General features: G+C 47.5%; 1 protein-coding gene across 3 annotated transcripts; it reads right to left on the bottom strand.

Moving 5' to 3' along the window:
* Window positions 1–554: 554 nt before the first annotated feature.
* Window positions 555–12,497, bottom strand: LOC128583141 (glutathione S-transferase theta-1). Of its 3 annotated transcripts, XM_053587077.1 has the most exons (5): window positions 12,292–12,497; window positions 10,465–10,552; window positions 8,405–8,555; window positions 1,219–1,395; window positions 555–1,005 (listed from the first exon to the last, which is right to left on the bottom strand). In XM_053587077.1, the coding sequence occupies exons 1-5, from the start codon at window positions 12,401–12,403 to the stop codon at window positions 811–813; spliced, it is 723 nt and encodes a 240-aa protein (XP_053443052.1). In that variant the 5' UTR covers window positions 12,404–12,497; the 3' UTR covers window positions 555–810. The 3 variants fall into 3 exon arrangements, with proteins under 3 accessions (XP_053443052.1, XP_053443053.1, XP_053443054.1); XM_053587078.1 differs by lacking the exons at window positions 1,219–1,395; window positions 8,405–8,555 and having other exon boundaries at window positions 888–1,005; XM_053587079.1 differs by lacking the exons at window positions 1,219–1,395; window positions 8,405–8,555; window positions 10,465–10,552 and having other exon boundaries at window positions 899–1,005.
* Window positions 12,498–12,858: the final 361 nt, after the last annotated feature.

The following is a 12,858-nucleotide window of genomic DNA, read 5'->3' as shown; positions in this document are numbered from 1 at the left end:
AGCCACATTCTCCATTCCCTTTGGTGGCCTACCCTTCTCCACAAGTGACAGTTGGCCACATTACTGCAACATCTGATCTCCCCGCTTCCTCTTTGTCAGCCCTCCAGTCCAACTCCCACCAGAAGCCAGATTGTTATTCTAAAACAAAATCAGAGCACTCCGTTCATTTTTAAGTTACAGCCAGCACCTAACCATAGCATGTAAGTACCTGCAGGACTGGGTCCTGACCAGGAGAGCTACTGTCTAGATTTTCTCCTGACTAGTTCTTTAGGAGAGATGCAGGATTTGTGATTAACAGTAAGGCCCATGTCCTGGGAGGCTAACTCAGCCAAGTGATGGGTTAACCGTGCCTACAACAGAGACCTGTAGGATGTCTGCTGCCCCCCGGGCTGATACTTTCTCCAAGAAGTAGGAGGCTATAGGGAATTTGTTAATTCCACTCTGGCAATCATCAGGGGGAAGCTGATCCACAAGGCCTTGGGAAAGGAATTTGTCTTTTGGTCAGAGACCAAAACCAGGGCCAGGACAAAGAAAGGTCAAATAAATCACATATTAGAGTTAGGAGAGGCTCAGGCTGAGCCCAGGTTTATTATCCAGATTTAAAATGAAATGCAGTGAAGAAAAAAAAATGAAATGCAGTGATTAAAGAAGATAAGCTCTGGGCGTCTATTATGCTCCTTGTGGCAGCCGTGGTAGAGGGTGGGACTCAGGCAAGTCTCAGAAAAGCCACTCCTGCTCCCTGAGCCTGCTTCCCAGGGACATTGGAAATGAACTTGCTTCAATGACAGTGTTAGGGTGAGGCTTCCCGAATCACTGGATCATGGCCAACACCCCAGGCATCATCTTCTGCTTTATCATGGGGTCTGCGGGTGGAGAGTCTTTGGCCTTCAGAACGACCTCATGGGCCTCCTGAAAGAGGTCCTTCCCCACGGCCACCTCCACACGCTGCCGCCATGCGTCCAGCTTGGGTCGGCCTTCGAAGACTTGGCAGCCCGCACCCACAGGCTATAGGGAAAAGGGGTACAATGCGGATGAATGGGTAAGGCCAGGAATGGGCAGCTTAGACCCAGTTTGCAGACCACAGTTTCCAAAGGGGATTTCCCTACCTAAGCATACACCCACACTTGTGAGTGGGGAGGAGGAGGGCACAGCCTAAGCAGGACTTCAGCAATTAGCCAGGGCCCCCTGCCCAGTGACCCATGTGCTGGCAGCACTCACATGCATCAGCTCCGTGATGGCTACCAGGTCAGCCAGGGAGATGTGGGCTCCAGCGAGGAAGGCCTTGTTCTGGAGGAACTTGTCCTCGAGCAACTGCAGGGTCACATCCAACTCTGACAGAGTAGCTGCCAGCATCTGGGGAGGTACTGGCTCACCCAGGAAAACAGGGAACATCACCTGGGGGTTGGGTAGCCAAAGAGTGGTTAGGGGCCAGACTAGCCTTACAGGCAGGAAAACAACCTGCCCCCTCCCCCCACACACACACAAAAAAAACCCAAAAACAAAAAACCCTTGGAGTTGCCTCCTGGTTCCCTGCACTTTTCTTTCTTTCTTTCTCTTTCTTTCTTTTTTTCTTCCTTTCTTTCTTCTTCTTTTTTTTAAAGACAGAGTTTCACTGTGTAGCCCTCAGTAGAGTGCTGTGACATCACAACTCACAGCAACCTCAAAATCTTGGGCTTAAGCGATTCTCTTGGCTCAGCCTCCCAAGTAGCTGGGACTACAGGCACTCGCCACAACGCCCAGCTATGTTTTTTGTTATAGTTGTCATTGTTATTTAGCAGGCCTCGGCCAGGCTAGAACCTGCCAGCCCTGGTGTATGTGGCCAGTGCCCTAACCACTGAGCTATGGGTGCCAAGCCTCGATGCACTTTTCTTTCTTTCTTTCTTTTTTTTTTTTGAAACAGAGTCTCACTTGGTTGCTTTCGATAGAGTGCTATGGCATCACAGCTCACAGCAACCTCAAACTCTTGGGCTCAAGCAATTCTCTTGTCTCAGCCTCCTAAGTAGCTTAGACTACAGGCGTCCACCACAACGCCTGGCTATTTTTTAGAGATGGGGGTCTCCCTCTGGCTCAGGCTGGTCTCGAACTCGTGAGCTCAGGCAATCCACCCGCCTCAGTTCCCCAAGTGCTGGGATTAAAGGCATGAGCCACCGCGCCTGGTCCCATGCAATTTTCTTCCATAGCCTGATTAGGGACTCCTTTTCCCAGAAATATTCCTGGCTGAGCCTGAAAGGCATCAGAAAGAAAGATTCAAACTCAACAATGCATTTAACACTTTGGGGAGGGGGAGCTAGTATAAAAAATGATCTCTTTTACTGCCTGTTTCCCATCTGAATATCAAATCAGTACCTCTTGCAGGATAAGCAATTAGGAGGATGGGCTTTCAAGATCTCTGTTCTGTCACTTACAAACTGTGTGATGTTGAGCAAGATATTCAAACCCTCTGACAATCTCTTCAACTATAATATAGGAATAACACAGAATAACATGGCTTATTTCATAAGTGGCCAAGTGAGAACCAGAGAGAGGTAGCCAGTTGCCCAAGATGGCACAGCCAAGAAAAGACTGAGCTAAGCCTGGAGAAGATGTGTTCTAACCAGGGACTAAGGAAGAGAGTTAGCATGGTGTGTCCAGGATTCCAGGAGGAGGGTGCTGGACAGGAAAGATGTTAGTCACTCTATCAGGCTCAGCAAACCCATCAGGGACACATATTCGTGCAAGCTGAATGAAAGAGCGGTTATTTTTTAGGTGGGTGTTTTATTTGGGAAACCTACTTTGGGGAACTTAAGTTCAGGAAACTGTAAACAGGGCTAGGATTGTACATGAACTCTGGCTTTGGGCATCAGTCTCAGATCAGACAGACCTACTGGTGACCTGGAAGCCAATGTACATTTCTTTAGCTGCAGAGTTTTAAAAAACATGGATCATTTGTTGACATCTAAAAATTCAGGGCGGCGCCTGTGGCTCAGTGAGTAGGGCACCAGCCCCATATATTGAGGGTGGCGGGTTCAAACCTGGTCTAGGTCGAACTGCAACAAAAAAAGTAGCCGGGCGTTGTGGTGGGTGCCTGTGGTCCCAGCTGCTTGGGAGGCTGAGGCAAGAGAATCACCTAAGCCCAAGAGCTTGAGGTTGCTGTGAGCTGTGACACCGCAGCACTCTACCGAAGGCGATAAAGTGAGACTCTGTCTCTACAAAAATAATAATAATAATAATAATAAAATAAAAATTCAGACATTTCATAGGAAAATCCAGACTTCTAGCTTCTTTTTGACTTAAGAATTCCTACCGGGTGTTCCTGCTCAGAATCTAAGGCTACCACTTGGGAAAACCCGCTCCTTTAGGGTGTCCCTGCTCAGAATCTAAGGCTACCACTTGGGAAAACCTGCCCCTTTAGGAGAGTCCGAATGGGCTCTTAGTCCTCAGCTCCCTACCTAGCTGACCTCCCTCACCTACTCTGCCTTGCCCCAATGAGTCTGTATTTCCCTTTTGTTCTGATTTGGTGCTTCCAAAGTTCTTAGGGTTTTAAAAAGTAATTCTATTCCTCCTTGCATGTCAAATACAATAATACGTTAATAAATAAAATCTGGGGCGGCGCCTGTGGCTCAAGGAGTAGGGCACCAGTCCCATATGCCAGAGGTGGCGGGTTCAAACCCAGCCCCGGCCAAAAATCACAAAAAATAAATAAATAAATAAATAAATAAAATCTGATTTATTCATATAATGAAATACTAGAGAGCAGTTAAAAGTAATGAATTAGATCTACCCATAGCATTATGAAAAAAAAAAAATCTAAAACATATAATGCTAAGTGAAAAATGTGAGTTGCAGAATGGCATGAGAGCATTGATATAAAATGTTGAACACTCAAAGCCAAACTTTATTTTGCTGATGGCTGGCTACACATAAGCGTAATGATGTATTAAATTGTGAACTGATAGAATGGCCTCTCAAAGAAGACTGAGGTCAGTTCACTGGCGTTTCTTTTATATATATAAAAAAAAAAAGATAAGAGGCTCGGCACCTGTAGCACAGTGGTTACGGCGCCAGCCACATACATCAAAGTTGGCAGGTTTGAACCCAGCCTGGGCCAACTAAAGCAACAATGACAACTGTGACAAAAAATAGCCAGGTATTGTGGTGGGTGCCTGTAGTCCCGGCTACTTGGGAGGCTGAGGCAAGAGAATCCCTTGAGCCCAGGAGTTTGAGGTTGGGGTGACCTGTGATGCCACGGCACTCTATTGAAGGTGACATAGTGGGACTCTGTCTCAAAAAAAAAAAAAAAAAAAATGATAAGAGACAGAAAAAACGAACAAACCATGACACAGAATAAGCCATATTTTTTATTTATTTTATTTTTTTTTTTGAGACAGAGCCTCAAGCTGTTGCCCTGGGTAGAGTGCTGTAGCATCATAGCTCACAGCAACCTCAAACTCCTGCGCTCAAGCGAGTCTCCTGTCTCCGTCTCCCAAGTAGCTGGGACTACAGGCACCCACCACAATGCCCAGCTACTTTTTGGTTGCAGCCATCATTGTTGTTTGATGGTTTCAAAACAGCCAGCTCAGGTGTATGTGGCTGTCGCCTTAGCCGCTTGAGTCACAGGCGCTGAGCCAAGCCATACTTTTTAGAAAACAAAGAGTTCACTTCTGATTAGGACATCAACAATCACAAAAGACCGTTGCTCACACCATAACAATGCCATTGGAAAGAAAATCATCTTATTTTCTTCTAAACCCATCAAAGAGTATGGAACTTTAAAAAAGGAAAATAAAAGAGAAAGAAAACAAAAGAAAAAAGCCTAAACCTGAGTTTTCGCATATGGCAGTCCCTAGCCACAAGTAACAACTGAGCTCCAGAAATGTGTCTGGTTCTAGCTGGGGTGTGCTATACATGTAAGATAAATACCAGATCTGGAGCACTTGGAAAAACAATGTAAAATGGTTCATTCATGATTTTTCTACTAATTTAAATCAAAATTTTTTTAAAGTTTTAGCTGCAGTAAAAAGCACGTAAAGTTTACCACCTTAACCATTTTAAATATACAATTCAGAAATGTACACTGTATAATGAAAAATGCACGGTTTAATGTATATAACTTCAGTACAGTCACACCGTGCAACCATCACTTTTCATCTTGTAAAACTGAAACTATACCCATTCACAGTAATCCCCTACTTCCTTCCCCCTCCACCCAGCCCCCTGCAACCACCCTTATAATTTTTTTTTTTTTTTTGCAGTTTTTGGCCGGGGGTGGGTTTGAACCCGCCACCTCCGGCATATGGGGCTGGCACCCTACCCCTTTGAGCCACAGATGCCGCCCCTATACTTTCTGTCTCTAGGAACCTGACTAATCTAAGTACCTCAAATAAGTGGAAACATAGTATTTGTCTTTTTTTCAGAATTTCTTTCCTTCTGAAAGCTCCATAATATTTCATTGTATTTCTAGGGCATATGAGGTCTGACAAGTAAGTTCATGAACTCATCCCTAGAAAAATTGCTACAAACCTCATTGCTGCACACCACTATAGTAACCTTCAAAGTACTATAGGAAGCTTAGGAAGCTATCCACCCATACTATGCCTAATCCACCTTTCAAAGCAATTTTGGAACTCTTTTTCTAGAATGAACATCAGCATTATTGTCATATGACATTCTGGCAATTAAATTCATGAACTTGCCACTGTGTGCATACCCCAGCAGCACTGTATAAATAACTCGGTAAGGTTTCATAACCTTGGTATATCAGTGTCTCACAGCCGTGTGCCTGTCAACATGTGGTGGTGTCTTGCTGAATGATGTTCATTACTGTTGTGTGTTTTTGCATGCCATATGATAACAGCTCTGATGGTTATTCCAGAAAAAGACTCCCAAAATTGTTTTATTTATTTATTTTTTTTGTAGAGACAGAGTCTCACTTTACCACCCTCAGTAGAGTGCCATGACATCACAGGACTCACAGCAACCTCCAGCTCTTGGGCTTTCGCGATTCTCCTGCCTCAGCCTCCCAAGCAGCTGGGACTACAGGCACCCGCCACAACGCCCGGCTATTTTTTTGTTGCAGTTTGGCCAGGGCTGGGTTTGAACCCACCACCCTCGGTATATGGGGCCAGTGCCCTACTCACTGAGCCACAGGTGCTGCCCCCCCAAAATTGTTTTGAAGTGCTTCCTTCCCTGCCCTTCCTACATGTGGAGGGTGGGGTAGGTAGGGAAGGGAGGATTAAAAAAATTTTTCTTTGAAAGGTAGATTAGACACTGGCGTCAGTGCACAGCTTCCAAAGAGAAGTACTTCAAAGGCAACCATAGTGATGTTCAGCATCAAGGTACATAGCACTTTTTCTAGGATGAGTTTGTGAACTTGTCAGATCTTCATATACTACATTTCGCTCATTCATTCATTCATGTGTTGATGGACACTTGGGTTGCTTCCATAATTTGGCTACCATGAATAATACTGCTATGAATATGGGCAGACAATATCTCTTCAGGACCCTGCTTTCAATAACCCAGAAGTGGGATTGCTGGATCACTCAATAATTCTATTAAAAAAAAATTTTTTAGGGCTCAGCACCGTAGCAAAGTGCTTACGTCATCAGCCACATATACCAAGGCTGGCAGGTTTGAAACTAGCCTGGGCCAGCTAAAACAACAATGATGACTGCAACAACAACAACAAAATAGCCAGGCTTTGTGGCAGGCACCTGTAGTCCCAGCTACTTGAGAGGCTGAGGGAAGAGAATCACTTAAGCCCAAGAGTTTGAGGTTACCGTGAGCTGTGACGCCACAGCACTCTACTCAGGGCAACATAGTGAGACTCTGTCTCCAAAAAAATTTTTTTTGTTGTTTAAGAACTTCCATACTGTTTTCATAGTAGCTGCATTATTTTACATTCTCACAAAAAGTATAGAAGGACTCCAATTTCTCTACATCCTCACCAATACTCGCTATTTTCTGTTTTCGGTTTATATGACAGTCATCCTAATAAGTATGAAATGTCATCTCATAGTTTTGATTATCATTTCCCCAATGATGACTGATGCTGACCATCTTTTCTTGTGCTTTTTGAAAAAATAATATTTTGAATATATTGGGTTAAACAAAACATATTAATTTATTTTTACTTTTTTTTAACACAAAATCTTGCTGTCATCTGGGTTAGAGTACAGTGGCATCCTCACAGATTGCTGCAACCTCAAACTCCTGGGCTCAAGCCATCCTCCTGCCTCAGCCTCCCAAGTAGCTGTGACCACAGGCACATGCTACCACACCTGGCATCACACATGGCTAATGTTTTCTATTTTTGGTAAAGATGAGTTCTTGCTCTTGCTCAGGTTGGTGTTAAACTCCTGACCTCAACTGATCATCCCTCCTCAGCCTCCCAGAGTGATAGAATTATAGGCATGAGCCACCATGCCTGACTGATTTCTTTTTACCTTTTAAATGTAGCTACTAGAAAATTTAAAATTACATATGCAGCTCACTTTATATTTCTATTGGATAGCACTTGAATAAATGAATTAAATTCCTGAGAGGTACAAGCCCTTCCTAGATAAGTCACTTTTATTCCAATTTAATTTCCTTGAGCACAATAGGCAGAGAGAGAGAGCATAGGGCATAGGGCTTTTCTGACTACGTAGCAATGTGGGATCCAGCAGGGGGGAGGGCTGAAAAGTAGAGAGATCTCATAGGCATGGTGATGGTTGGTGATTAGATTCCAAAGTCCTACTGGAGTGACCGCATGGCTTCACCTCACCTCAAGGTTTTCGACACCAGAGATAAATCAAAACTAACACTGCAACTGAGCACTCTTCCTGATTAGTGATAAAAGATTTGCCTCACATCCTGGCTGCCTGACAAAGGAAAGTTCAAGGTCAATTATATAATAAATATAAATACCTCCTTTCTGGGGGTATTTATTATATAATTCAATCTCTTATTTTCTTTTATATATAATGTATATAAATATATATATCATATATTTATAACAACAGCATACCATAAGAAATTATGAGACATGCAAAGAAGCAGAAAAATGTCTCATAATCAAGACAGGAAAAAATGATTAATAGAAACAGACCCAGAGAGAGCCTAGGGATTGAAATTTCCCAACAAAGGCTTTAGGTGACAGTGATAAATATGTTAAAGAACTTAGAAGAAAAGGTAGATAAAATGGATGAACAGATAGTGAATTTCATCACAGAAATAAAAACTCTAAAAAAAAAAAAAGGAATTTCTAGAACTGAAAAATACATATCTCAAACAAAGAATGCATTAGATGGGCTTAATAGAGACTTAGCATGATGGAAGGAAGAATCAGTGAAGTCAAAGGCAGGTCAGTAGAAATTATCCAAACAGGGATTTGAGCCCCTTTGGGTGATGGCTTCAATGCTACCCCTTCGTCTCCCAGCCTCACCTTATGCCACAGGGCCCGGAGGCAGTTTCTCCGCAGGCCTGTGTGTTGCCATGCCAGATATTCATCCACACGGGCTCGGGCCTGCAGGTCCTGAGGGTACCAGTAGTCAGGGACCTCATACTTTCGGGTCAGGTACAGAAGGATGGCCACACTGCAGGGAAAAGTGCATGCTGGGTGAGGGAAGGGCACTGTGCTAGGAACTTTATACACAGTAGTTTCTTTAGTCATCTTGACAATCTGCCAAGGTAATACTCTCACTTTTCCAGACAAGGGAACCAGTCTTAGAATAGGGAAAGGACTCACCCCAGAGGCACTCGTCCCTTAGTGGCAGAGCTGAAAATCTTTCTGAGACTAATACCCAAGTTTGTCCTAGCATCAGGCAAAACCCCACAGTAGAGTGTCCCACCAAGTATTCAGAGACAGTTTCTGATTAGAGGACCAGGGAGAGCTTCCTGAGGTGGTGGCATCAAAGCATAGCCTGAAGGAAGCTCATGTCTTTCCAGTTGCATCCACGCTTATCCCCTGGCATTCAGACCAGCTTTCCATGACCTGACTATTCACAAAAGCTTTCTTCTTGTCACTTTGTTATGTCATTCTTTCCTTTTCTTTGAGACAGAGTCTCACTTTGTCGCCCTCGGTAGAGTGTCGTGATGTCATAGGTCATAGCAATCTCAAACTCTTGGTCTCAAGCGATTCTCTTGCCTCAGCCTCCCGAGTAGCTGGGACTACAGGCCCCTGCCACAATGCCTGGCTATTTTTAGAAATAGGATCTCACGCTGGCTCAGGCTGGTCTTGAACTCCTGACCTCAAGCAATCCACCTGCCTTGGCCTTTCAGTGTGCTAGGATTACAGGCGTGACCCACTGCCCCTTGCCTGTGTCGTTCTTTCTACCAAGAATCAGCTCCTGTCTAAATGGAGGTAGTTTGGCTGCTAAAGTTATCACTCAGAAAACACTGGGGAGCTGCAGGGTCCTGAAATAGCAGAATAAACAAGCCCCCCTGATGTTCTCCTCCTGCCCTGGGTTATGAGAGCTGCCCTAGTGTTAGACGGTGATAGACCTGGAAGAACACTGAGGGTGTGTCAATTTGGGACCATAAAAAAGCTTTCAGGAACTTAGGGTATCCCAAGGGTTGGGCACCCCACCCAAAAGGGAAGAAAACCCCTGTATCTGCCACCGGCCCATATTCCTTATTAGGAATCCTGCACCCACACCCCAGCTTAGTGATTCAGTTGTGCAGAATTCCCTGGAGCTCCTTTTGCTCCCAGTTAATTGTTCCAGCCCCCTCTGAGGACTGTCACAGGTCCTTGTGACCCGTAGATCTCCCAAGGGTGAGAGCAGTGACAGAGACGCGGAGACTGCACACTGCCCCTACCCGATACCCGGGTGTTCGACTCAGAACAGACACAAGGACTCAGGATACCTGGGGCATCAGAAGGGAAGAAAGTTCCTGGCAAAATGTTAGAGGAATTCAATCATAAGTGCATTCATCCCAAGATTTCAGAGATGAGCTCAAAAATGCAAACTCCAGCTTCTCCTTTTTATGGATTGGGTGACTCAGGGACAAAAGGAGCAGAACTGGAGGAAGGCCTGACCTCCTCTGGGGAGGATACAACTTCTTAGGAACTACTGTGTTATAAAACTTCACGTACCTGATGGCTTTCACACCAAGGGGACTCACCCAGGGAAGTTGCAGCCAGAGATGGAGACACCAGGCAGCTGAGATGCCTCTAGCCCATCTGCACACAAGCCTGACTAGAGGGCTGTCTCCCTGGTGTGGGGAAGCTGCCACCCTCCCCTGCACTGCCCTGCATCCACGCCCCAGGGGTACTCTCACCAGCAACCTAAGGGCTGGTAGAAAAGTAAAGTAGGTGCTTGCTGTTACAACCACGTGGGTGACTGGGGATAGCAGGCAGGGGCCTGAGTTCCAGTCAACTTTCTGTGGGATGTCAGGTAGAGGGGACCTTTGCATCCGAGGACTTTAGTTTCCTTGTCTATAAAATAGAGGGTTAGGATAGGATGGTTCTAGATGGCCTGGCAGCAGCCCCAGGGTCCCAGTTACCTCTCAGTCAAGATGAAGTCCCCGTCCTTCAAGGCTGGCACCTTTTTCAGAGGATTCACCTGGGCAAAGGCATCTCCGAGGTGCTGGCCTGCAGAGAGCCCAGGATGGTGGGTGGTGGGAGGAGAGTGAGGAGCCCTCCATGTCCTGTGCCCACTCCCTACTATACTCAGGCCCAATTTCATGGCTCTTCTCCTTATTGGGCTATTCTCCTGAATGGCAAAGGCTGGTGGGGGGCTACTGTGGGAGGAGGGGGAGGCTACTCTGCCAGCTGGAGCAAAAAAGAAACCTCAATACCCCTTGCCAAGCTCTTGTGGGCACAACCTCCATCCACAACCCACATCTCTGCCACAGAGCTCGCTGCACAGAGTGTGTGGCCTGGGCCTTCACACCCACCATCCCACCTCCTCTTTCCGTCCTGAATTCACATTTGGAGTGTCCAGGTCACCTGAGTGGAGCTGACTTCCTATAGCATCCTTCCCCCATGGACTCTCAGGCAGGGTCACCAACACAGAGAAGTGGCCTTTTCCTAGAATCTATTTACTTGTGGCCAACTTGTACTGGCCCCTGCGTCCCCTTGTTCACTCTACCCCAGGCACTGGGGACACAGAGCTGGCCCAGACTATAGGCTCTGATGACCTAGAACAGTCACATTTCGTGCCCCAATGTCAGCCCCTCGCATGTGCAGCCCAGGGACCCTGGCTTCTGCCTGAGCTTGTCTGAGTGGTTTTCTGCTGCAGATACAGCCAGAGAGAAGCTTTGTAGGGCACTGAAGTCTCATCACTGCCCTGCTCTATAGTCCTCAGTGGCTCCCCATTAACCCTCGATAGGGTAGAAGCTTCTCAAAGCCATACACAATCACCTTAACCCTCCAACCTCCACCACATCTGCTACTCCCTCCTTACCCTCCCTTCAGATGTTTCCCCTCACCAGGAGCACACACCCTTCTCTCCTGGTAAAACACACCTCTCTCTGCACCACTGTATTTGACAGCTAACTTTGGACGCCTCCTTGTCCCCCCTGCTGCCCCACGCTCTGCAGAGATAGTCCCCTGGGCAGGACCAGTGGGCTGTCCCCCAGAAGAGGCCAGGAGGAGACGAAATTTCAGGCAGAGGGACAGACCAGGGTAAAGACATGAAGCAGGAGCCAACTATGGTGTGGGGGCAGGGGAGCATCAGGTGGGAGGCTTAGGCAAGGAAGGGCAGACAACCTAGCAGGGTGCCATCCAGCAATGCCAGGTCCTTCTTCCCACCCCCCCTGCCACCTGTCAGAGAAGCAAACAGCCCTGCACAGGGCGCTCACCAAGTCTGCTCCCCCTCCTTCCAGCATACCCCAGGGCAGCCTCCTTCCCAGCAGCAACAGGAGGAAGACCAAGGGAGTAAGAGCAAAGTGGGAGGAGCAAGGGACAGACTGCGCCAGTGCAGGGAGCGGGGCTGGAAAGTCAGGTCCCGAAACAACGTCTCCCGGGCCTGCTGTTGCAGTCTCAGCAGTGGGGGCCACAGAGGAGCCCCGGACCCTTTCCCAGACTGTACACTCACCCCTTTTCGCTTTTCTGAAGGTCCCCAAACCCCAGACTCGCCTCCTTTTCGTGCCCCCTAGCCCTCCAATTCAGCCTCAGCTGAACCTCAGCTGTTCTGCGGGACCCAGCAAAGCTGGAGTGGATTTCCGAATCTTGCATCTCCCAGGCGGCTCAACTTTCTTGGCCGGGTCTCCAAATTATGACCAGCAATGGCCCCAGGGAGAGGGTGGTTCTGGGAGGGGCTCCCTAAGAGATGTTTGCTTTTAGGTCCCTCCCGGCCTCTCAGTTCCCCAAGCCCAAGACCGGGCCACCTTTGAGCAGCTCCACGGTACGCATCTCGAAAGGGATGCGGTTCTTCTTGGCGAAGATGTAGATGGCGCGGCAGGGCTGGGACAACAGGTCCAGATAGAGCTCCAGGCCCATGGCGGGGACCGACTGACAAAACTCGCGACGGGCAGAGGACAGCGAACTCCGGCGCAGAGAGCTGGGTCTGGGACCAGGCCCTGCGCGGCCACGCCCCCGGTCATAGCCACGCCCCCAGTCAGGGCCACGCCCCGGAATCCGTCCCATTGGCTGGCTCCCGCGCCTGGGCACTGCGGGCCAATTGCAGGCGGCCGGGGGCGTGTTCGAGGGACTGAGCCCACCCCTCTCCAGACGGACTGCGATTGTAGCTGAGGGACAAATTCCCTCCACACACATACACCCCGGGGTCGAGCAAGAACCCAGACCCACTCTTCTCGTGACTGGCTCATTTCACTTAGCACGAAGTCTTCAAGGAGCATCCACATTACAGCGTGTCGGAATTTCTTGTTGTTCCCACTTTACAGATGGGGAAATAGAGGCACTGAATGATTCTAGACCCAGAAACTCGGGCTCCA

Source organism: Nycticebus coucang, chromosome 4 (assembly GCF_027406575.1).
Source record: "Nycticebus coucang isolate mNycCou1 chromosome 4, mNycCou1.pri, whole genome shotgun sequence".
In the NCBI taxonomy this organism is placed as follows: Eukaryota; Metazoa; Chordata; class Mammalia; order Primates; family Lorisidae; genus Nycticebus; species Nycticebus coucang.
Note: the sequence above shows the minus strand (reverse complement) of the source record. Positions and strands in the feature narration are given on the sequence as shown.

Coding starts and splice junctions, on each gene's coding strand:
- LOC128583141 (XM_053587077.1), bottom strand. CDS start 12,403: ATGGGCCTGGAGCTCTATCTGGACCTGTTGTCCCAGCCCTGCCGCGCC. Junction 8,556..10,464: donor GACTTCATCTTGACTGAGAG/GTAACTGGGACC, acceptor TTTTCCCTGCAG/TGTGGCCATCCTTCTGTACC. Junction 1,396..8,404: donor TCCGGGCCCTGTGGCATAAG/GTGAGGCTGGGA, acceptor CCCAACCCCCAG/GTGATGTTCCCTGTTTTCCT.